The sequence below is a fragment of the Phyllostomus hastatus genome, unplaced genomic scaffold (genome assembly GCF_019186645.2).
Source record: "Phyllostomus hastatus isolate PE091 unplaced genomic scaffold, TTU_PhHast_1.1 phas_contig_159, whole genome shotgun sequence".
NCBI lineage: Eukaryota > Metazoa > Chordata > Mammalia > Chiroptera > Phyllostomidae > Phyllostomus > Phyllostomus hastatus.
This window is the reverse complement of record NW_025333640.1, coordinates 6,694,820-6,721,596: the sequence shown is the minus strand read 5'-3', so window position 1 is coordinate 6,721,596 and position 26,777 is coordinate 6,694,820. Positions and strand designations below refer to the sequence as shown.

Genomic DNA, 26,777 nt, shown 5'->3' with positions numbered 1-26,777 from the left:
ACTTTTGTTGTAGCTCTTATTTCTAAACTGGGAAGCATAGTCAAAATACTGTATTATAAAGTTATTTGATATAGTTCTGAGAGTTTAAGTCACCAACTTATACATAGGTTTGTTTTTTTTTCATTTTAGTTATTTTTTAGGTATCACCTTCCATTCATTTCAATTTAATTTTGTTTTATAATTACATAAAATATTTATATTACAATATCAAAACAAGGTATATTCAGAAGTCTAGCTTCTATCCTTGTCCCTGCTTTTTCTCTTCTATTGGTAACCACATTATTTATTTCACAGTTTTTTCCTTTCATTTTAAAACAAATTGTAAGTAAATACACAAATAGATTAACAACAGCCTCCTTTATACAACTGACACTGCCTTTTGAAAATAACATTACATCCTGGAGATCAATGTATACAGAAAATTATTCATTCTCAAAGTTGCAAAACTGCAATAAAAAAGCCTTTCAAAACATTAACTACTGCAATGGTACAGAAGGTCACAGTATTGTTTTTATTTAGAGAAAGGAAAAATTCATTCCTTTTTTCAGTTGCATAGATTAAAGACACTTATTAATTAAAATTAGGGTTAAAAAGTGAAAATTAATATTAAATGGGAGCCTTATACAGGTAAGTGCTTGGTATCTTTTTAACTGCAACTGAATCACTGTGATACTGTGGCTAGTTCTTGTTCCCTTGTAAAAAAATAAAAGGAACTGCAAAGCCTTTGACATTCAAGTCTTAAAACGTACTAGGAATATTACCTACCATTATTAATGTTATCAAATTTTAAATTAATCCTTCCTCACACTGACATTATGTGATTAATGTATATGGGTATCGTCACAAAAAAATTAAATTAAATGAGGCAGTAGCACGATTAGAACTTATACCAACTAGAAACTAATACCAGAACTTATTTTGTTACACACAGAAAAATGTATAACATTTCAAATCAGTTCAACATTATTATTATTTAACTTCATGTCTGTTACATGGTAAGTTCTGAAGACAATTTTTAAAGGAATCAAGATTTCTTGAGAAAAATCAGATTGTAAATGTCAGTTCTCTGGGACAATATATCTCATTCTTTCACTTTAATCAAGCATATAAGGATTCGTTTTATTCAATAAATGGCTTCTACTCTTATCTATAATAAAGAGAGTGAGGAAAGGAACAGATGATGACATCAATGATAACCTATAGTCTCATTCTGGCTACTGGATCCAACTTCTTCCTGAAGCAACCTTTTCATTTCACATTATCACAAGAACAGACACATGGCCTGAACGCCAGCATTTTAAATCTCTTTCTCTTTCAGGTAGCAAAGTTAATAAGCTGGGAAATAATCAGGAAATAGGCAGGAAAAGAGATGGCCAAAGTACTAGATGACATATAATTTGCTACTGGCTATTGAAAAACTTCATTTTACAGGATGAAGAAGCTACAGCTCAGAGTTTATAACCTGCACAAAGTTACACAGCTGGGTTAATAGCAAAGCCAAAACCAAATTTTAGGTCTTCTGACTGATTCAAATGCTTTTTCCAGTATGTCATTAGACTGGTCAGATTAGATAATTGGAAAAAAAATCTCAAAAACCTGAAGCTTTTTTCTCGATGTAAATATCTATTCTATATCAGCTGAGAAGTTAAAACTAGTTTTATACATTCAATTTAATTTATTATTGAAATTATTGAGAAGTATCAACATGAAAACCCATTTGTTTTTACCTCTGCTTAATATATTCTTTTCCTCCTCATTTAATCTTAGGAAGTATTTTTGTAACAGAAAATTAGTATTCCACATAAAAGTCTCCATCAAAACAAAATCCTATAAACATTACTTGAGACTAAAAGGATAATTCTACTTTAGATCCACCCTAAATATACTCAACACTTTGTAATCATATGTAATTAATTTATACCATTTCACATGGGAAAACTGAATCCAAAGTCAATTCAACTTTAAAAAGCACTGAGTATCTACTATGGATCAGGTCCTGATGCTACAGTTAGACAATTAACTACCAAGTCAAAGTAAAAACACAAGTATTTCTGACCTTTGAGACTAAGCACACTTAGTCTTATCAAGGAAAGTTCAATCTCAGTGGCCTCCCAGTGTTGCCCTGACACTAAAACCAGATGAAAGTAAATTATTGGCCAATACCCTTGATGAGCATGGATGCAAAGAACCTCAACAAAATATGAGCAAACTGCATATAGCAATACACTAAAAAGATCACACACCATGCTTAAGTGGGATTTACTCCCAGGTGCAAGGTTGATTCTATACCCACAAATCAATTAACCTGATACAACACATGAACAAAATGAAAGATAAAATAATATGATCATATCAATAGACGCAGAGAAGAAAGCATTTGACAAAACCCAACATGCATTTATGATTAAAAACTCTCAGCAAACTGAGGACAGCATACCTCGACATAATAAAGGGACATATCACAAACCCACAGCTAACATTATACTCTAGAATGAAGATTTGAAAGCTTTTTGTTCAGGAACAAGACAGCACTGTCCACTTTCAACACTTTTATTCAATATAGTGTTGAAAGGCTTAGCCACAGTACTCAAACAAAGAGGAAAAAAAAGACATAAAAGACATGCAAATTGGAAAGGAAGAAGGCAAACTGTCATCATTTGTGATTACATGGCACTATATAGAGAGAATCCTAAAGATTTTACAAAAAACTATTCAAACTTATAAAATGAATTCAGTAAAGTAGGACACATTAATATTCAGAAACCTGATGCATTTTTATCAAAAACAAACTATCAGAAAGAGAATTTAAGAAAACAATCCCATTTACAGTTGCATCAAAAAGAATAAAATCCCTAGGAATAAACCATGGAGGTTAAAGACCTATATGTGAAAATGCATGAGACACTAAAGGAAGAAATTAAAAGATACAAATAAGTGAAAGGACATACTGTGCTTATGAAGTGAAAGAATTACTACTGTTAAAATTTCCATATTACACAAACCAATCTACAGATTCCATGCAATCTCTATCAGAATACCAATGGCATTTTTCACAGAACTAAAACAATCCAAAAATTTATATAAAACCACAAAGACTCCAAAAAGCCAAAGCAATCTTGAGAAAGTAGGACAAAATTGGAGGCATCACGCTACCTGTTATCAAACTATACTACAAGGTTATAATAATAAAAACAGCATGGCACTGACACTTAAAACAGACACAAAAATCAATGGAAGAGAACAGAGAGCCCAAAATAAACCCATGCCTATATCTATGGCAAGGGAGGCAACAAAATATTGAATAGAAGGGGATAAAGACAGTCTCTTCAACAAATGATGTTGGGAAAACTGGACAAATACATGTAAAAGAATGAAACTGGCCATTATCTTAAACTCAAAATGGATTAAAGACTTAACTGTAACATTTGAAACCATAAAACTCTAGAGGAAAACATAGGTAGTAAACCCTCTGACATTGTTCTTAGTAAATTTCTTTTTGGATATGCTTCCTTGAGCAAGAGAAACCAAAAAAATGAACAAATGGGACTACCTTAAACTAAACTACTACTTTAAACTAAAGAATTTTTGTACAGCGAAGGAAACCATCAGCAAAACAAAAAACTTACTGACTAGAAGAAGATACTTGCCAATGAGACCTCCAATAAGGGGTTAATATCCAAAATTGGTAAGGAACTCATACAACACCAAAAAACAAACAATCCAATTAAAAAGTTGGCAGAAGACCTGAAGAGACCTGTCTTCTCCCAACAGGACATACAGATGGTCAACAGACATATCAAAAGACACTCAACATCACTAATCATCAAAGAAATGTAAATTAAAACCAATATAAAATATCACCTGACACCTGTCAGAATGGTTATCCATCAATAAATCAACAAACAAGTATTGTCAAGAAGTGTGGAGAAAAGGGAACCCTCATGCACTGTTGGTGGGATTGTAAATTGGTGCAGACACTATCAAAAACAGTACGATTCTCAAAAACTTAATAAAACTATCATAGGACCCAGCAATTCAACTTTTGAGTATTTATCTTAAGAAAACCAAAACACTAATTTAAAAAAATATGTGCACCCCATGTTCATTGCAGCGTTATTTACAATAGGCAAGACAGAGAAGCAACCTAAGTGTCCATCAACATTTGAATGGGTAAAGTAAAAGCGGAACACATGCAATGGAATATTACCCAGCCATGAAAAGAACAAAATCTTGCAATTTGCAACAACTTGGATGGACCAAGAAGGTATTACGCTAAATGCAGTAAGTAGGCAGAGAAAGACAAATACCATATGATTTCACTTATATGTGAAATCTAAAAAACCAAAATAAGCAAACAAAACAGCAACAACCCATTGATTCAGTAAACAAACTGACGGTTGCCAGATGAGGGGGGGTTGTAGAGATAAGTGGCAACAACGGTGAAGAGATTAAAAAGTACAAATTGCTGCTATACAAGCAGACACAGGGATGTAAAGTACAGCACAGGAAATACAGTCAATAACATTGTCATAACTGTATATGGTGCCAGGTGGGTACCAGACTTTTGGGGGATTGCTTTTTAAGTTATATAAAACTCTAACCACTATGTCGTATACCTGAAACTAATATAGTATTGTACATAACTGAAAAATTTTTTACATTAAAAAAATTTCTCAGTGGCTTCCTAATCATTCAATTATTTTGTTGAATTTAAGATACCAAAGAGTTTTCTTAAAATATTATATGAAGATCTAAATTTAAACAAATTCTTCTGGCTCTTTGAGAAAGACACAGTCACAGCTACAACTGAGCTCCGTCGGCTGGCTCCTATTCCTGACTCACTGCTGTCTACTCTCGCTGAGGAGCAGCAAGTCCTTAGGAGGCTGTGCCACAGGCATAGCTTAAAGATACCAGGGAGACACTGGGGGAACCAGAGGCGGCAGTTCACCAAACTGCAGTTACTTTAACCAGCTGCAATGTAAAGTCTTTGGGGAAGGTGTGAGCTGACCTGATCAGAGGCTCAAAGGAAAAGAATCTCAGAGTGAAAGGACCAGTTCCGATGCCTACCAAGACTCTGAGAATCATCAGTGCAAGAAAAACTCCCTGAGGGGACAGTTCTAAGACTTGGGATTGGTTTGAGATGAGGATACATGGACAACTCATTGACTTGCACAGCCCTCTGAGACTGTTAAGCAGACTCCTTCCATCATTATTGAGCTAGGTAGGGGTCAAGGCTGAATCACCATGGCAGATACTTAAATCAACCTTTTTAATAAATTGACTATTAGTTGTTAAAAAATTTCTTTTAAAGTTTCTTAAATTATTGAAGACACTATTAAATTATATTGAGAGATGTTAACTCCAGTTTTATGAATTCTCAATGTAAGGACATATTATTTCAATAACGCAGCACTTATAAAATTCACAAATACTTTTAGAGATAGAATCTAGATCCCAAATTACTTGTTTGACATGAAAACTGTCCAAATATATCGTAAGTGTCTCTCCTCAGAAGACTGCTAACAGCAAAAGGAGACACGTACCTTTCCATGACAGCCAGGCACTCCTTTCTCCAGGTGAATCGACTCCCTCTTCGCAGTCGGAAGGTGCCAGATGTAGCAGAGACTGGGGGAGGTGTTTGTCTCCATTCGGGGTCTTCTATTGGAATAGGGGCTGGTCTCATACTTAGCGTAGCCCCTAAAATAAACAAGGTATTTTTAGCAAATACTTATTAATTAAAACCAATGCTAAATATATCATGAAATCAACAACAATAAACTTTTGCCCCTCCACTGAAACTTGCAGGCCTAATACATTTGATATGTATATATTTTTAAAAAATAAAAAATTATTTGACCAAAATAAAAATCCAAAGAAACAAAAATTCTTCCTTAAAAAATCATTAATTATTTTTAAATGTCTTTTTTTCCAGGTTGTCTTTTATCTGTGTCATTTTCTGAAACAAAGCTTAAAATCTATCTCTTTTCCAGCCCTGGCCAGGTAGCTCAGTTCTGGTTAAGAGTGTCATCCCAATAAGCCAAGGTTGTGGGTTCAGGGCATATACAAAAATCAACCCACAGAAGAATCAACCAATAGATGCATAATAAGTGGAACAACAAATCAATGTTTCTCTCTCTCTAAAAAAAAATCAATAAAGAAAAATTTATGACTTAAAACATAGGGCAAACTATGGTATGTTGCCATAGTTGAAATACAGTTTTACTTGAGCCCTGTATGAATGCATGGATAAGTGGAACAATAAAAATCAATGTTTCTTTCTCTCTCTCTCTGTCTTCCCCTTCCTCTCTCTAAAATCAATAAAGTTTTGCTTGAATGTAGCCATACTCATTAATGTACGTATTTTCTTTCTTCCTTCTCTTTTCCTTTTTTTTTTTTTTTGCATTACAATGGCAGAGTTGAGTAGCTGTGACAGAGACCACATAGCCCACAAAACTTAAAATATTTACTACCTGGCCTTTTACAGAAAGTTTGCTGCTGATCCCTGGTTTAAAAAATTTCTGGCCCACATACTATGAAACTCTAAGCTGAAACCTTTTTTTTTAGACAGTTCAAGAAAGAGGGTTCCATTCTGCCAAGATAACTTGGCAATTCAGTCTGGGCCTAATTCAAAGTTAACAAAGTTTATTCATGAGAGGAACTAGGGAGCTGGAAAGTTTAAAAATCTTTGTTTTGGTACCTTTCTGAACACGAACAGGAATGACAGCCTGACAAGGGCACTGGAATCTAAGCAGACTACATACATTTTGTTCTAGAGCCATGATAAAAGGTCCAAAACAGAGCCAAGCTAATATCATGGTTTATGAGACAGCGGTAGAAACGGGCTGGGTAAGGCAGGAGGTCCTCTCATCCAAGTCCTGGCTCTGATAAAAGAAGAGAGGATGGAGAACTCTGGGGCTTCAGTGGGTGGGGGACAGGGAATAGGTCAGTGAATTCCAAGAATTACAGTAGGCCACATATACATAGAGCATCTTCTTAGCTAAGTAGAGTGATAAATGGGTACAAATAAAACCAAGAATACAAAAAGCTTGGCTAAATTGTGAGGTTGAAGGAAATAAGCCAACTGATAATAATGGTTCTTTCTTCGTATTGGGGTTAATTGGTAATATAATTATGCTTTTTTATAATATTCTGTGTTGTTCAGATGTTTTATAAAGAAATTGAATGAAATAAAATTTGTCAGGAAAGAAAAGAAAGGGGAAAAGAGGAAGGAGGAAAAGAGGAGAGAGAGAAGTGAGTAGTGGCTGGTTACTTTAAAAGAAATCAAAGGTAATTTATGCACAAAAAGTGGAAATTCTGGATAATTTCAAACCTGTAAACACACTTCATTTGAAACATAGTGCTACCCCTGTACTTTTGAGGGTTTTCCCTTCTTTTTCTTTGTTCAATGTAGCAATATTTAAAAATAGCATAAGAAGTACTTTGGAAACACTCTAATAAACAGAGATTTGTTCTAGAAAACTCAGTTCATCTTGCTTTGGTCAAAATGGGTAGAGAGCAATGAACAACCCCAGAAGCTGTTCAAAATTATTGACTTTGACAGAAAAGCACAAAGATACTAGAATGCAGGAACAATGTATATAAGACTTTAAACTCCTCTGAAATAAAATATAGGAGTTCTGTGTTTTTTAAACAATCAACTTTTTTGTTTTTACCTTAGAGGAAGTGTGTTACCTATTTTCTACACAGAAACATTTTTTCCCCATATTATATTTGGGCTCCCATTAAAACAAAATATCACACATTTATCTAGCAAACTAAGAGGAAAAAAAACTCCTCTTCCTAATTTGCTGATAGGTTTTTAAATTTTGATAAATGTATTCTTTGTATATGTAATTTCTTATCAGGGCTGTTTCTAGGTGGGCCTTATGAAGGTAACTTCTGGGTGAGCCTTCACAAATCAGCTGTTAAAGTATGACTGCAAGCATGTCATTACGACTCCGTTCACAGAAACCAGCTTCTCCCAAAGTAATTCCTTAACTTGCCCCATGTTACACACGTGATTTCCTTGCGGCTCTGACACTCTGCAGCAGTGAGGGGAGGAGAGTAATACTTCTTTTCTCCAAATTTACTTCATGTGCTTGCTGAATAAGCCTCTTGGCAAACTTTATTTAATTGTTTAGTTTAAAAATATGCAGAATCTGTGCCATGAGCCAAGAAGAAGAACTCAGCAAATCCTGTCTGCTATAGTAATGTTTAAATTAGACAAGGGAAAAGACTGTGGGGCTTAATTTGATTAAATAAAGGAGCTTCTGATGTCAACCATGCTGAATTTAGTACTCACTCCTTTTTTAAAAATTAGGCATTTTCTTGTAAATGTTTTTGTAAGAAACAAGATAAAATGTTTGTGATCACTTTCCATCATACTATTTTATTCATATGCCTTGGCAAGCTCTGGGTTATGCTGGGAAATTCTGATGATGATACTGTTTATCAGAGAATTATACTACATCTATATGTATTGGATTATCAGTAAAAATAACCTAAATATCCATTCTATTATTTTTCTTGCTGAGTCCACTTAAAGAGAGAAAAACGACAACAACAACAACAAAAAACGCCCCCACCACCAAAAATCCTTTTTCCAAATGGATCCAGAATGAAAGGGCTGAAAAAGAGAAGAACTTTAATCATAGTATAGAGAGAGAAATATTCTAAGCCCAGGAATAGAGAATGTTCAAACATTTTTTTGTTTTCAAAATGCTTAAATTTACGTAAATAAAGTACTTTTTCATTTTGTGATTTTTCCTTAAATTTGATTTTTTTTCTCAGAATATATGCAAAGGGATAGTACCATTTATATTTCTTTTGACGAGCTCTCTATTCTGGACAAAGAAAAATTTATGAAATAAAAGAACTACCTACCAGTAAAAATTAGTGATATTTTTTACCTAACAGCCTCTCAAAAGCAGGTCTGTACTATATGAACCTAGGATCTCAGTTTTTATATCTTGAAAGCTATTAACAAGCCAGACTAATTTTTTCACCTCTCTCCTTCCATTTTCATTATACTGTATATTTACTTTTTGAATATATAGTACAAATACATGGTGCAAAATTTAGAAAGACACAAAAGGTTATTTGTTAACAACTCTCAGGTCCATTCCACAAAGCCACTCATCAGTTCCTAATATGGCCTTCCAGAGATGTTCTCTGTTTACCTCAGTATACGTGTGTGTGTGTGTGTGTGTGTGTGTGTGTGTGTGTGTGTGTGTGTGTGTGTCTGGGTCTGTGTGTGTCCCTATATAAATGGCAATATGCTAGATTCACTGTTTTGTGTCTTTATTAACTTATGAATTGAATATTACCACATATAAACCCAATAAACCTTTATATAAGCCAACTCTTTGGAAAAAAAATAGCTATTAGCCTCCACAGTAATTTAGGTAACCAGTTTTTAACTAGGGACATTTAGGTGGATTCCAATCATCTCTGCAATGACATGCAGAGTCTGATGTATTATAAGCAACTACTAACTATACAGTAGATGATTAGCTATTAGATGCTAACATAATTTTAGTTCATCTTATCCAAAAAAATAATAGTTTCAAAGTGTCCATGGAGTAACAAGAAATAATATAATTCTTCAGCTAAAATCAAAAGTTAAAATCCAAGGCTTTTGGTCAACATGGCAGCATAGGTAAATGCAGTACTTACATCCTCCCACAACTACACCCAAAATACAACTAAACTACAGAACCACCAGTCAGAACTGCCTGAAATGTAGTTCAACAGTAGTCCTACAACTAAAGATATAATGTAGAAGCCACATCGAGACTGGTAGGAGGGGTGGAGACCTGGAATGGGTAATTCCCATGTACCAGATAAAAATAGGGAGGTCTATCTTGACTGCAGAAGTCCCTCCTGAGGAGCGAGGGGTCCCAGGCCCACACCAGGCACCCCAGCCCAAGGTTCTAGTGCAGGGAAGAGCAGTGCCCATGGCTTCTGGCTGTAAAAACCAGCGGGGATTATGGCAGAGAGAGATGGAAGGCTTCTAGAGTCCCAGGCATTCCTCTTAAAGGGCCTATGCATGAACTTACTCAGACTCACTCCTGCTGAGCTCCAGTGGGCAGCAGCTCAAAAGCTACCAGGGACATACCAGGAGGACCTGAAGTGTTGGTCATCAAGGCAAGAGTTGGATGAATAGCCTCCTCCCAGAGAGAAGTGCTGGCAGAGACCACTGTTCCTTTTCTGAGACCCTCCTACCCTCACCAAACCAGCAGGTAGGTCCCATATCTGAGACTCCATTAACCTGAATCATACCATTCACTCTACCCTGGACATTTCCTGAGACTCCACCCTAACCAGCTCACAGGGGCCCACCCAAGCTGTTTCTAGTGGCTTTTCCATATGTATGGCTTGTTTTGGCTTATGCTTCAGACTTTCCTAAAATCTCTTAAACAAGCAGTATCTGGCCTCAGTGTGCCCCATACCTCTTGCCCCAGGCCTGACACTAGCAGCAGCCAGCCTTGGCTCACAGTTTGGCTTCTACCAGGCACCTTCAAACGTGGTACTAGTAGCAGCCATCTACAGATCACTCACGTCAGGCAGCTCTGGGTAGAACACAGGCAGTGGCTCAACTTGACCTATACCTCCTGGGAGGCCCCAGAGCCAGCATATTCAGTGGACAACTTCAGGCCATATGAAAGCATCACCCAACCATCTTCCCAAGTGACACACTCAAGGGGCGGACTCAGCAGGCACCAGAGCCCCGCTAAAGTCCCACTCCATGCATTGAGCACCTGCACAGCTGATCCTCCAGAGTGGACAAAGCCAGTACTTGCAGCTGATGGGCTTTGGGATAAATCCTCCCATTAACATACCAACAGCAATCAAGGCTCAACTACAACACAAGGGTGTACACAGCCCACACGGGAAGCAGGGAGGGGACACACCTAGAGTCCCAGCTCAAGTGAACAGGAAGGCTGTGCCACTAGACCCAATAGGACACCTACTATATTAGGCCACTCTACCAATCCCAAGTGATGTAGCAGCTCTACAGAATACATAGAAACAAACACAGAGAGACTGCCAAAAATAAGGAGACAAAGAAACATGCCTCAAATGAGAGAACAGAACCAAACTCCAGAAAAAAATAAATCACAACAGAGACAAGCAATATACTAGATGCAGAGTTCAAAACACTGGTTATAAGGATGCTCAGTGAACTTAGGGGAAGAGTAGATGAACTCAGAGAGAACTTCAACAGCATGAAAAAGGACTTGAAACCAAAAAAAAGAACCAGTAAGAAAGGAAGGATACACTAACTGAAATGAAAAATAATTTACAGGGAATCCACAGTAGAGTAGAAAAAGCCAAGAATTAAATCAGCAATTTGGAATATAAGGAAGCAAAAAACACCCAAAAGAAAAAAATCCAAAAACATGAAGATTTTTGGGACAACTTCAAGTATACCAACATTTGCATCATGGGAGTGGGGTGCCAGAAGAAGAGAGAAAGAAATTAAAAATCTATTAAAAAATGACAGGAAATTTCCCTAACCTGGTCAAGAAAATGGACATACAGACTTCCAGCCAAGATGGAGGCATAGATAGGCACACTGTGCCTCCTCAAACAACCAAAAGAAGGACAACAACAAATTTAAAAAACAAAAACAACCAGAATTGACAGAAAATCAAACTGTATGGATGTCTGACAACAAAGGAGTTAAAGAAGAAACATTCATCCAGACTGGTAGGAGGGGAAGAGATGGGCAGCTGGGGTGGAGAGGACTCTTGGCAAGGTGGGGTGGCTAGAGGACCAGGGTAGGCAAGGCTGAGGCTGGCAGACAGGGTGGTCCCATATTTGCATGCAGATAAATTAGGAGGAACAACTGGGGAACAAGACAGACCGTGCTACCCAGAGTTCCAGTGCAGGGAAATAAAGCCTCAAAACCTATCTAGCAAAGAAAATAGACGTCCAGAAGTCCAGGAAGCTCAGCGGGTCCTAAAGAAGCTGGACTCAAGGAAGCACATACCAAGGCACATCATAATTACATTACCCAAGATTACAGATAAGGAGAGAATCTTAAAACCAGTAAGAGAAAAAAGAGAGAGTTACCTACAAAGGAGTTCCCATTAGACTATCAGCTGATTTCTCAAAAGAAACCTTACAGACAAGAAGGAGCTGGAAAGAAGTATTCCAAGCCATGAAAGGCAAGGACCTATGTCCAAGATTAGTCTAAATGAGAGCAAAGCTCTCATTTAGCAAAGCTCTCATTTAGAATGGAAGGGCAGATAAAGTGATTCCCAGGTAAGGTCAAGTTAAAGGAGTTCATCATCACCAAGCCCTTATTATATGAAATGCTGAAGGGACTTATCTAAGGAAAAGAAAATAAAAAATATTAACAGTAAAATGACAACAAGCTCACAAGTATTAACAACCAAACTAAAAATAACAAAAACAAACTAAGCAAACAACTAGAACAGGAACAGAATCATAGAAATGGAGATCACTTGGAGGGTTATCAGTGGGGGAGTGGGAGGGAGAGAGAGGAGGAAAAGGTACAGGGAATAAGTAGCACAAATGGTAGGTAGAAAATAGACAGGGACGGTTAAGAATAGTATAGAAAATGTAGAAGCCAAAGAACTTATATGTATGACCCATGGACATGAACTAAAGTAAGGGAATGTGGGTGGGAGGGGGTGTGCAGGGCAGAGGGGAATAATAGGGAGAAAATGGGACAACTGTAATAGCATAATCAATAAAATACATTTAAAAAAGAATAAAATGTTATAAATACCAAAAACAAAAAGAAAATGGACATACAAGTCCAGGAAGCACAGAAAGTCCCAAACAAGATTAAACTGAAAGAGGCCCACACCAAGACACATGATAAGTAAAATGTAAAAGGTTAAAAACCAAGAGATAATCTTTTATTTACTTATTTATTTTTAGAGAGAAGGGAATGGAGGGAGAAGGAATGGGAGAAAAACATCGATGCATGGCTGCCTCTTGCTCACCCCCTACTGGGGACCTACCCCATAACCCAGGCATGTGTCCTGACTGGGAATCAAACCAGCAACCCTTTGATTTGTAGGATGGTACTCAATCCACTGAGCCACACCAGCAGGGGCCAAAGAGATAATCTTAAAAGCAGCAAGAGAAAAGCAGTTAGTTACTTATGAGAGAGCTTCTGTAAGACTGGCAGCTGATTTCTCAACAGAAACTTTGCAGGTCAGAGGGGTTGGCAAGGAATATTCAAAGTAATGAAAAGCAAGATTACTCAGCAAAGCTACCATTTAGAATGGAAGGATATATAAGAGAGCTTCCCAGACAAGAAAAAGCTACAGGAGTTCATCATCACCAAACCAATATTACATAAAATATTAAAGGGAAGAAGAAAGAAGGAGGAGGTACAAAAGGGAGGGAGGGAGGGAGGGAGAGGAGGAGAAAAATAAGGAGAAGTGGGGGGAGGAGAAAGAAGAGAGGAGATAAAAAATATAAATGATAAAATGGCAATAAACACATATCTATCAACAATTGAATCTAAAAGAATAAATGAACAAGCAGAACAGAAACAGACTGATAGATACAGAGAACATTTTGGTGATTGCCAGATGGGATGGGGGCTGGGAGGTTGGGTGAAAAGATGAAGGGGTTAAGAACTACAAATAGGTAGTAACAGAATAGTCATGGTGATGTAAAGTACAGCATAGGAAATATAGTCAATACTATCCTGATAACTATGTATGGTGTCAGAAGGGTGCACGATTTATCGGGATGATCAGCTAGTTATATAATATCTAATCATGGGGGTGTACACATCTGAAACTAATATTCTCTGTCAACTGTAATTTAAAAATAAAAAAAAATTTTGTAAGTCAAAGTACACAAAATAAAATTGTACTTATCTAGAAAGAATTCCACATTAGCTCTTATAATAAAGGTTGAAATGCAAATAAAAACTTTAAAAAATTAAGCTTTAATTGCTAACATCCAATTACTGTTGATGCAAGGAAAACTACCAACTGAATTATGAAATTATCCTCCATTTAAATTATGTCCTACAGAAAACTTGACTAGAGAGAACTCAGAACCAGTATGGATTTGATTTCCAAGTTAAAAAGGAAAAGAAATAGAAAAAAATGGAGATAGTTGGTGATGCACCTTTATTGAACAGTAAATGCATATGATTCAAGCAATTTACTCTTAAAAGGAGGGAGAATCTCTACAAAGAAAACAGCTACTAATCAGCAGCTGAATGAATGATGCCAGTCCTTTCCCATTCTGCTGTTTCAATGCCTTAGTTCCACCTCCCTCCAGGTTCCTGATGATGGGTGAACCTAGCTCTGGTTCCAAGATAAAGTGACATTAGGAGATAAGATAAAAAGCAAAAATAAAACTATTTTTTTCTTTAAAAAAACAGCTTAAGAAGAATACTATCTCCCAGTGCTAAAAACTGAATTCCAACAGTAGTATTCTGCGGTGGGCAGCGCCATCGAATCAGCTGCAAAGAAGCTGTAGTTTGGCCCCCCTTCCTGTTCCTAGTGAATGCATTTTCCTGGTGATCTGAGTGCCTGCTTGGGAATGGAGCCCAGCCCTGAAATCCCAGTGTGGGAATTTGGCCCCATCAACTGATGAGATTATATGTTAGGCACTGTTCTCGGTGCCAAACACACAAGTAACTGCCTGATACAGATGAGTAGTGTTTACCCTCTAAACTCTTCATTTTGAGACATCCTGACAATCCTCTTAGTGCTCTCCTGGTAACCAATTTCTGGAATGTGACCAGGCTCATGAAACCCCTAAGCAAAGTTCCTTATTTACCTAGCAGAGCCCTTGCTATTAGCCAGCCTAAGCTGCTCTATTAGACAAATGCCAAGGTTTTGTCCCTCTTCATGTGATTTGCTCTGCTGTGAATCATGGGAGAAATGATGTCTTTGGGAAGACTGCATTGAGCTGAGGTTTGAAGTGTTGCTTCAACTGTGACGTGTCTTAGGACTGTGTTATCCTTCCTATATGGTAGCCACCAGCCACATGTGTATTCAATACCTGAAATGTGGCTGATTGGAACAGGTGCTTTACATGTAAAATACATATTGTATTTGAAAGAATCAGTACAAGGAGAAGGAAAGATTAAATGCTGAATAATACATATTTGTTAAATAAAGTATACTGTTAAGTTCAGCTATTTCTTCTCACCTTTTCAAATGTGGTTACTAGATTATTTAAAATTGCACATGCCATTTACATTGTATTGCTACTGAACTGTACTACTTTAAAACATTTAACTAATGGTAGTAACGAGAGTCATTATTTTAAGAGAAGGGTATATCTAGATTATCATTAGAAAATATTTAAAAGTGAATTCCTTTGCAGAAAAATGCCAGCTAACAAATGCTGAAGAAATGTTGGGTTAGATTATTACTATTCTGCAATCTCCACTGGAATAAGCAACATCGACAGATGCTAAAACCACTGGTGGCAAAATTACACCCTGCAGATTATTTATAAACTGCAAACACAGGACCTGGTGGTCTTTAACTACTTTAACAAATGGTCAAACTTAGCATATGAATAATGCTACAACTTGCCATTACATGCCTCTTGATGTGCGGTAAATTAAGGTAAACATTACCTACAAGGAATTTTGAACCAATGTTTTACTTTGAGAATTTTCAAACACAGAACACAATGGAAGAATTTATGGCAAAAATCTGTACTCATGCTATGTAATATTTTACTACACAGTACTAACATTATCATATATCCTTCCATTTCCCTATCCATTTTACTTTGATGCATTTCAAAGTAAATTGCAGCCAATAGTACACACCATCCCTAAATAATCTATGACATATTCTTGCCAAAAATGTTTAACCTGAACCTAATCAAGCCTCTAATCCTAACTTCCAGTTTACAGGAAATACAGGGCTATAGAGGAATCAGTTAACTGACACTGAGAGAAAATTAAAAATCCAGAATATGGGACATTCTGTAATATGTGATTCTAAGAGTCTTAAAAGACAACAACAAATTACAACTTGTCAACCTAAATCAGAGGCTATTCAATTTTTAAAAAGCTACAAAAGACATTCTTACAACAAAGAGAGAAATGTGAATATGCATTGGGTATTTGTTGATATTAAGGAATTATTATTGATTTTCTTAGATGTGGTAACAGAAACTGTGGTATGGAGGTGACTGTCATTTTTGGAGACGAATGCTGAAGAGAGTGTGTGTATATACATGCACACATATATATTTTCAATTTATTCCTTTATTTTACAGAAATAAAGCAAATACAGCAAAATGTTAATAATTATTGATTCTAAGAAGAGGGTAACAGGTGTTTACTGTGTTGGTCTTTCAACTTTTCTCAGAAAGTGCATTGAAACATTTCAAAACAGAAATTGGGGGTGGGGGACAGATAAAAACTTCACTGCAGAGAGGGCATATGGTCTCTTCTGCTTTGGCCTGCCTGGGCTTTTCAGGTCAAGAATGTGATCTTTGAAAAAATATCTTACTATAGGCACACACAAAAATATGTTTCTATAACATTCTTTATTTCTACCTCAGAGCCAATGTTATTATTAGCTAAGATTCTTCAATATGCAATATTACAACTGGTAATTCAGTCTGCAAGCAGAGGCTGCAATGCTGTAGCATTACAGAAGACAGCTCAATCACCAGATGAGCCTGAGATCAGGCCCACCCCCACCAGTCTGTGTTACGTGTAGACTGAGACAGTCTGTTGCACAACTTCAGATTTTTTATACACCACTTGTTAAAAATATCCTGCAATAGAATTTGCTGATTCCTGGCAACCGCAGAGACAAAGTTTCTGTGATCTTCTTCCTAAGATTTTATTCCGCTTTCCAACCTACTGCCATTCCCTAAGTCATCAGGAGAGCTTCACCCTTAAGTCCAAAGACACACTCATCACTCAAGTAATTAGAACTGTAAACAGAAAATCATTAGCTGAGATCATTGACTATGATGCAGCACAAACAAATAAAAGTGTGAATTTATACCACTAACTAAAACAAGATTTACCAAACAAACAAGAAATCTAGACACGGAATCCTATGTGTGTACCTCTAGTTGAGGAAAAACATATCACCCACTGACAACCAGTACCTTTTGTTCAGACTTCAGTTGGAAATATCATATTACCTGGACATACAGAGGCACCTTGGAGGAAGGAGTGAAAAAGACTAGATAATATTAGACACCAAACTAAATATTTGTACAATTGGGCATTAGGTTTTACAGTTAAGAGTGTTTTACAATGAAGAGTGTTCTTTGGCTTAAAGGAACGACAGTAAAATTTGAAACTATTGTACCTTGGTGAAGACATGGCAGCACATGCATTCAATAAAGTAATTAATTACATATGTCTCGTTTCACATGCAATGAAAAATGAAAATTGTATTTACCAGGGTTTGTCTTCTCAAGTTGATACCATCGGTAAAATGCCCTTTTCTTCTGTTCACTCAGGTCTGATCCCTGCTGCAACAGCCAGTGAGAGATCCGGCTCTGACTGATACCTATGTAGGAAGAGAAACAGCTGTTGCAAGTACCAAAATCATGGGGAAGTTAGGGAGGGTTCTGTTGGTTCTAGGTTAGTGAGTTCTTTAAAACTCTTCTCTATAAGGAAGCTGCAACCTCAACACTCTTTCATACTGGGTGTTTCTGTAAAGGCTGACTGAATGGGCTAGGATATATTCAGAATTACCTACTAGAGCTCATAGCATTGTATCAGCTGAGATGTGAAAGTGGTCTCTAAAATCAACCTCCAACCCTGTTCCACAAATATATGAGAGATACATGAGGAGATTTCTAAGTCATATCTATTTCTCAGAAGTTGTTTAGATTTGTGCTCCTTTAACCACCACCACCTCTACTCCAATCTGGGTTTAGAATATTAGAACTTTCACTAGATATCGAGAAGAAAAAAAATCAAGACGGCAAGTTTTGCTACTCATTACTGCTGCTGATAAAAAAAAGTTAGGGGCTGGGAAAGGGGAGGTCACTGAAAATACTCTCTTCAATAAGGTTCTTGGCTCATTTGTTAATTCATTCAGGCATTTCAGATTCATCACAATTAGCAGAGATAACTAAGGACTGGAAGACTTTTAGAGTTCTGCTGCAATATGACCTCTTAAGAATTTTCAAGAGGTAAAGACAGTCTTTTAACAGACATTTTTTCAAAAAACCGAGTAGAATATAAAGCAGTTTTCAACTATCACTAAGAAGTTCTTGACAGCAATTAATTAGAACTGTGAAAAACCTCTACACGTGAAAGTAAAAGAGGATATCTAAAACTGACTAGTATGAAAATTACACACTCCTTCTGGTCATTACAGCTATTTAAAAAATGAATAATTTAACACAAAACTTGCAAAAGCAAAGAAAAATAGGAAAGATGAAACATATGTCCAAAGGGCACTTCTAAAGGACCAGCCAGCTATCAGAGAGGGTTAACAGTATCTGAACTCGCCCCAGGAATTTCTGCTGGTAACTGGATAGTACTGAATACCACTTGTGCCAACACCTGTTTAAAGCAATAATGTGCAACAGGAGGAGTGGTTATTGTGAAGTGATCACACCCCTTCACATGAGAAGCAAGAGGCTTGGTAATCATATTTAACTCATTAAGCAAGTCCCTAAAGTTTCATACTTTAAAAAATCTATGTTAGAGGAGAATCTGGAGAGGAGTTTTGTTAAAAGACAAATTGAGTTGTGAGGCAAGGTTCTCTGATTGGAAACAAAGTTCACGTTCAAAGAGTGAAATTTAGTTTTCCAACACCTAAGTAGCTGCATTCTCAAATAATCCACACAGTGGTTTTCCAACGGACTGAAGATCCATGTGATGCAGGTGCTGCAGCTAGCACTGCAGGCTTGTTCTAAGTGAACACTCGTTACTGAAAACTGTCTGTGTTTACCAATGCCTTCACCAGAAGTCTAGGTTCAGACATTACACTACTTTTAAACAAGAGTGAAGAAAACCACCATTTACTATCATGAAATCAAAATTGATTTTCATGTCAAAAAATAAAACATTTTATATGGATTCTTCATGTTGGTAGCATACTACTAAAAAACAAAGAAAATTTGAGAAAAATCTTTTAAGAAAAAATGGACTATATCACTCCTGTTACTTTCAGTGTTAACTCTCCCCTACACAGTCAGATCACACAGAACAAACTCAGAGCCCACTTGACATTATGCTGTCCAGGTTCTGGCCGTGCTTCGGGGGGAAGAGGGCAAAAGCCCATCAAAAGAAAGTTAGTTAAATGATGACATACTCACATAACAGAAAACCAGGAAGACTTTAAAAGTAATGTTCTAAATCAGCCACCCAAACCAAACAACAACACAACAACAAAACCAACCAAACAGAAGTCCATCAATACCAAGTTCTGGCAAGGACATGGAATATATGGAACCCTCATACTCCTGATGGAAGGGTAAAATGTCAGGACCACTGTGGGAAATGGGTGGGCCATACCTACTAAAGCTAAACATAAGCATAGCATGGGACCTAGCAGTTTCTTCCCTCAGTGTATAGCACAAAGAAATACGTGTTCAACAGCAAGGTGTTCTAAAGACATATACAAGAAGGTTTATATGAGTATTACCCATAACAGTCCCTGATTTGAAACAATTCAAACACCCACCAACAGAATGCATAAACTGGGATACTTATGCATTTATCCACAGACTACTATGCCAAATAGAAAAAGGACGAACTACTGCTACATACACCCCATGGATACATCTTACAAAAACAATGTTGCTCCCCGCCTCTGCCCTGCCCAAAATAAGACACATATAAAAGCCACACACAGCTGTATGATTCAGTTACATAAGACTGAAAAACAGACACAATTACCTATGTGAATGGCCACCAGAACAGTGTCGGGCTGCCTGTGGCTTGGGCGGAGCAGGTTAGGCACTGGGAGGCAGTGTGAGGAAGGCTTACGGAGTGAGCGGCACTATTCTTGATGTTCATCCGGATGGTGGGGATACGTATGGCTTCACTTGGTAAACGTCACTAAGCTAAACAATTTCTCTGTTTATATTTCAATTTACAGAAGTTTCCCCAAGAAGTTTTTAAAATTCTATGTAGTATTCTAAAAAAGTAAATGGATATGTATCAATATGAAATGATGCCCATGATATAAATGACAAAGTATACAATTTTATAAATATATATTTACATCACCTACATTCTGTTTCGTATAGTAACAAACACTTACATATAGCCAAAGACAGTAGAGTAGCAGACTCCCTACACAGGATACCTCTACTGTTTTCTTAATCATTCTACAAATAGGTATTAATTTATTTTATATTTAGCCTTCCCTTATAAACACTACATACTTTACTGGTTGTTTTATAAACACAGCAATTAAGTTTAAACAAAAGTACAAAAAAGAAGTTAATTTCGGCCTTCCCTCAGTAAACAGTAAACAATGTTTAACTGTTAATATATGTTACTCCATAATTTTCTTTGTGCGTAATTATTAATTTAAGAAAGCAAAGGGACAGAAGGTAGTAAAGAAAGAATATCCTTCTGTCTAGTCTTTTGTAAGAAAGGAAATAAAAAAAGAACTTCCTTGTAAACTTAATCCATTTTTATATAATAAATATAGAAAATGAAGTAATTCTGCAAGTAGTTTTTCTACAAGAAGCACAATAAAAATTAAATATGTAAAATACATTTTTTCCAATGATTTTTCTCAATTACCAGCTTAGTGATAGGTAAAGTTCTTTTAAACTCATCCTTAAGAGGCTGCTCCGTGCTTTTGGACCTTTGGGTGAGCTTGGTGTCAAAGGGCCATGCAGCTTCCCTACACTACCAGTTTTTGTATTTCTCCTTGGGGAAAAGTTTTCCTAACGCTCTTCTTACTGTCTACTGCAGAAAAAAATATTATTCTCCACAAGTATTAGCTCTTCAAGGCCTCTTTTCTACCTTTCACAGGCAGAAGAAAAGAAAATTTACATATAACCTTCATACACTGAGAAATTACTAACCCCTGCTTGATTTCCTTCAAGAAAGTGATCACATTGTATTCAAAAGGACGTTGCCAGCCTCATTCACATTCTTTCCTGAGCTTCTGCCCCACCAGGCTTCTTCCAGTTTCTCAAATGCTGTGTTCCCTTCCACTAGAGGGCTCCCCACCACTACCCATTTTTGCCCAAGTCTCAATACAAATTTAAGTGCATCTCCTTCTTTCTACTTCCTGTGGAACACGACACTACTGACCACTCATATCATCTTCATCCATGGAATGAATGCTGGAGACAACTCTCCAATGCAACTTTAGGAATTGCTTTGCTAGCTCCATACACATGTTAGTGTCCCTAGGGTTACATCTTTAAGCACCTTCTCTCAATCTATACACTCTTCCTTGGTCATCTGAACCATCATAATTTAAAATTATCACCTACATGTCAGAGCACCAGACTTTTTTTTTTTTTTGAACCATCTGCTAGTTAGCTTCATGAGAATTTCCCACAGGTCTTCAACACAGTAAATTTAATTCATTAACCTTTTCCTTTTAATCATCTCTTATTCTGTGTCCCTCATCTCAATTTTACCTTCTACTCTACTCTTTTCCCCCAACTCTCAGAGGCTTACTAAATCCAAGCTTTCCCTTCCTAAAATTCTCTCCAGTCCTCACTCCTGAAGCTTGGAATCTCAGCCTCTTTTTCCTGGACAATTGAAATAACTGACTAAAAGAATGAGCCATCTAAGATCCAAAATTCTCCTGATCAGATGCTTTTTAACTAGAAGATCATTTCACAGTTGAAAAAGTGAAACATGCTTCTTCAAGCAATTTTCTGCTTGAGAACTGCAGTCATTCTACAATTCACCTTCCACAGTTTTTAAGTTAAAGCACATGCACACATCTTCCCCCAAGATAACTCACAAACAGTCCATCCCCAACCCTTCTCTTACTCCCTATCCTAAAGTTATTCTTTGAAAAAAAAAAGTCACTTAATTTTGTTCAGTAGATTCACATGTAAGTGAGATCATATAGTATTTGTCTTTCTCTGACTGGCTTAGTCACTTGGCATAATAATATTCAGATCTTCAGGTCCATCCATGCTATTGCAAAAGATTTCCTCCCTCTCCCCCTCCCTCTCTCTAACTGAGTAGTATTCCATTGTGTAAATGTACCACAGCTTTTTTATTCACTCATCTACTGATGGATACTTGGGTTGTTTCTAGATTTTGGCTATTGTAAATAATGCTTCAATGAACATACATTTTTTTGAATTAGTGTTTCAGGTTTCTTAGGATATATTCCCAGAAGTGGAATTTCTGGGTCAAAAGGCAGTTCCATTTTTAATTATTTAATTTCTTGTTTATTTGACATGAATCCTTCCAGAATCTTTCCTATGCTTTTAATACACAAATATGTGCGCGCACACACACCTAGTTGTTTTTTAAAAGCACATTTGGAATTATTCTGTACATAATGAATAACCTGCATTTCTTACATAATGTCTTGGAATTTTTTTCATGTAGTACATTATGAATCTTCACCATTCTAATGGCTACATGGTATTCTATACAATAGCCCACTTAAATATTTATCTATTATTGAACATTTCAGTTGTTGCTAGTGTTTTACTATTATAAATGATGATGCAACAAACACTCTATGCCTACCTTTATGCATATGAATAAATACTCTAGGGTCAATCCCCAGGAATGTAATTTTTAATTCGTACCACATGAGCAGCATTACAGTTTGTTACAGGTACTACCAGACTTCCCCCAAAGGTTATACCCAATTCTATATTCTAACCAATAGTTACGTTGTGATTCAGTCTCACCATAACTAAATATTATACAACTTATTTTGAAAGTCTGACTTTCTCTTTGTAAAAAACACATGCTCATTATAAAAAGGAATTCTAAGCAACTCAAAGTAGAAAAATTCAGAGTAAAGCTAGTAAAAAAACTATCTAAAGCCTTACCACTTAGAAACAACTACACCCATTACAAAATCACTCCAAGCATAAAAGTAAACAGAAGAGGGAGAAATTACTAAAATGAGGTCATACTATAGAGAGAACTTTAAAATTAAAAATATTTAGTTTGATCTGATTTTACCTCAAGATAAAAATTTAAACTAGAGTGATATGTAAGATCTCAAGTTTAGTAAATACTTCTCTACAGGAAATTAGGTTACTAAAAGAGTACTCTAATGCAAGGAAAAAGAATTATACAAAAACATTAGAAGGTTGGAATCATTATTTTCTAACTTGTGGTCAGTATCTAATGACTCCTGGCTGAAAAAACATGGAAAATTAGAGGACCGTGGTAGCCAGCCTCCAGGATGAGCCCTAATAATCCTCCTGGCCTTCCTGTCTCTGTGTAATCCCCTCCAGCACTGCTCAGGACTGGTCTGTACAACCACTGGAATAGGTCAGAAATAATGGTCTCTGATCTCTGAAGCTAGGCCATGAAAAACATTACAACTTCTGCCTTGCTCTGGTCCCTGAGATAGTTGGTTCTGAGGGAAGCTAGCTGCCATGTAGTGAGACCACTCAATCTGACCTATGGAGAAAGTCCATGGGGCAAAGAACTGAGGCATTCTAACAGCTATGCAAGCGAGTCACCTGGGAAGTGAGTTCTTTAGCCCTAGTTAAGTCTGCTGATGACTGCAACCTCCTGAGACACCCTGAATCACAACGACCTGTCTCAGCTGCTCCTAGATTCCTGACCCATAGAAACTGAGTGAGAAAACAAAGATTCAGGTTTAAGTGGCTATGGTCTGATGTAAATTTTTACATAACAATACATAACTAATACACATGTACAGCCTATATTATACTCTCCCCATCTCCTTTCCCAGCCTTCACACCGAACTACTGACATTTGAAGGTATTTTTGCATGCTCAATACTTACACTCTGTTCTGGATTCATAATTTCCACAGTTGTTACCCATAGTTCTGAATTTAAATGAACTCAAGATTTACCATACAGTTTTCCAGGTTTCCCATTCCTAAGTGCTATGTTTTTGTTTTTAATTGAGGCACATTTCACATGTTGTGAAGTGCACTACTTTTTAGTTGTATAATGAGTTTTAACATAATACACACAACACAGGGCTGTTGCTCAAATAAAGACATAAATTGTTTCCATACTCCATAGAAGGTTCTTCTTGTTCCCTTTTTAGTTAATGCCTCAATGTTATTTTCTCAATTTAAGTTTTGATTGGTAAGATCTCTTCATCAAGCAGTTTTTAATCAGCACAGCCAAGCACCTCATACTGATGTTTCAGTCAACAACAGAATGCAGACTGTATACGACCATGGCACACCATGCAGCAGAAGTGTGTAGTATGCTACACCATGTAGGTTCGTGTAAGTACATTCCATGATGTCTGCACAATGACAAAATCATCAGTGATGCATTTCTCAGGGTATATCACTGTCATTAAGCATTACATGACTGTCCAGGTTTACTGGTGCATATATCCCCTAGTCAGGTATGTTTGTGTTTGTCTTCCATGTTTATACTTTGAAGACAACTCTACAGGGGAAATTTCTCTGGGTTAGATTTTCTTTCAAAATCTATTAAATTGGACTGATGTCAGTGAAAATAGCAGAGTAAGGAGCTCTGAAAAACCAGTCCTCTCTAAAAGCAATGACAACAAAAGCTACTTTACCGTAATGAGCTGGCAAAAATGATGAGAATCATTTTTTCCTAACTCTAGAAATTAACCAAAGGCTTGTAACAATCCAAGGAGTGCTTTAAAAAAAAAGCCGAATTTTTGTAAAAACAGCTTTATGACATTTTGAACTTAACCTGCACCCATTCCCATCATCCCCGCCTCACAGCAGACTTGAAAAACAACACTCAAGCAATCAGAGTGGAAACCAGGAGCGTCCTGGTAGCTACTAGAGGGGGGTATAACAGGTTTGGAGTTCCCCAAAACACCATTCTTAGAGAACTTCCATTATCTGGCCTTTCTGGGGATTCCCTGAAAACTCCCAATTTACAAGGCCTGTCCTTATTTGACCTGATTCAAATCTCATTCAATGTAAACATTATTTTCCCTGGGAGAAGGAAGGAAGGTGGTCTGTTGAAAACAATCAGTGGCAATCATTTAATACTGCTGGTGCCTGGGCAAATTTGGAGCTGACCAAATATTTTAAAAGCCAAGGGATAAGGTAAGTCTATGAGAGTCTTTGTAAAGCTTTGACATATTTCTGGGAATCTAGAAAGCCAGGCCCACAGGAGGGCTGTGCACATGCCTAGGTCTACGTGCATGACCAGGGCAACATGCACGCACAATGAAAAACTGTGAAGGCCCTAAGCTCTTACCTCTAGTTAACCTTGACAAATGGTGCAAAGAGAATATGAAGGCTAAGGCAGAATTATGGACTGCCTTCCTAAGCATTAAACACACACCCCAATACACACACAGAGTCCTTCTGCAAAACTGGGAACCTTACTGGTTCCAGGCATTTAAGAAATCTCTATCCAATAATTAGCTGACCACTAAAGTAACAAAGAAAAGACACATTTAAAGAATTAGTTCAAGAAAGTCACTAAAAAAAAAAAGAGCGACAACAATAAACAACAGTAACAACAAAGTCAGGGGTAAGGAGGAATCTGATTTCCAGAATTTCCCCATTATATTATTCAAACTGTCGAGTTTAAAAAACAAAACAAAACCGTGCAAATGCACAAGAAAGTATGCCACATACGTAGCAAAGGCAGCAGTCAAAAAGAAGTGTTTTTAAAGAAACCCAGATGTTGGACTAGATTTAAATCAGCTATTTTGAAGATATTCGAAGAACTAAAGAAAACATGTCTAAAAAACTAAAGGAAAGTATGAGAAAAATGCCTCACCAAGCAGAATATCAGTAAGGAGACAGGAATTTAAGAAAGAACACATAGAAATTCTGTAGTTGAAAAGTACAATAATTTGAAGTGAAAATTTCACTAAAGGGGCTCAACTTCAGATGTGACCTGGCAGAAGAAATAATCAGTAAACTTGAATACAGTTCAGTTAAAATGATCGATTATGAAAAACATAAGAAAAAATGAAAAGAAAAAAAAGAAATAAAACAGAGCCTCACAAATCTGTAGGGCCCCATTATGTATATACCACATACACACAATGGAAGTCCTAGGGAGAAAAGAGAGAAAAGTGAAAAAAGCATATTTGAAAACTAATGGTGAAATAATTTCCTAATTTAATGAAAAACAATCTACACATCCAAGGAGCTCAGTAATCTTAATGTAGAGTAAACTCAGAGAGAGCCACACCAACATCAATAATGGTTGAAAACCAAAGGAAATGAAAATTTGAAAGCAGCAAGAGAGAAATAATTCATTATGTACAAGGAAGGTGTTCAATAAGATTAATAGCAATTTTCTCATCAGAAACCAAGAAGTCAGAAGGCAGTAGAATAATATATTCAAAGTGTTGGGGGGGGGGGGCAAGAGCATCAAACAAGAACTCTAATCCAGGCACCGTACCTCCGCGCACAACCAAGAATAGAACAACAATAATTTACAGACAGAATAACACTCAGAACTGACAGTGGATTTATCTGAATGGAAGTCGGACAGTCAAGAAGTTGAAGTAGACCCATACATCCAGACTGGTAGGGGACGACGAGCCGGGCGGGCGTGGGGCTGGCATGGGTTGGCGGCGCACGGAGGTCAGGGAAAATTTGGCGCGAAATCAGCGCGACAGCCATCTGGGGCGCAAGAATGCAGCGGTGATCCCTGAGTATGCAAGCTTCGGCTGGGGGACCCAGTGAGGCAGTGATT

At 36.9% G+C, this 26,777-nt stretch overlaps 1 protein-coding gene across 9 annotated transcripts in view; it reads right to left on the bottom strand.

Moving 5' to 3' along the window:
- The window catches only part of HMBOX1 (homeobox containing 1), a 171,798-nt gene that overhangs the window by 45,677 nt on the left and 99,344 nt on the right, over positions 1-26,777 (bottom strand). For all 9 annotated transcript variants that reach the window (XM_045831008.1, XM_045831011.1, XM_045831009.1 and 6 more), the window contains exons 5-6: positions 17,400-17,510; positions 5,544-5,697 (exon numbers count right to left, since the gene is read on the bottom strand). In XM_045831008.1, the coding sequence (XP_045686964.1) occupies positions 5,544-5,697; positions 17,400-17,510 (265 nt within the window). The remainder of the gene's footprint in view (positions 1-5,543; positions 5,698-17,399; positions 17,511-26,777) is intronic.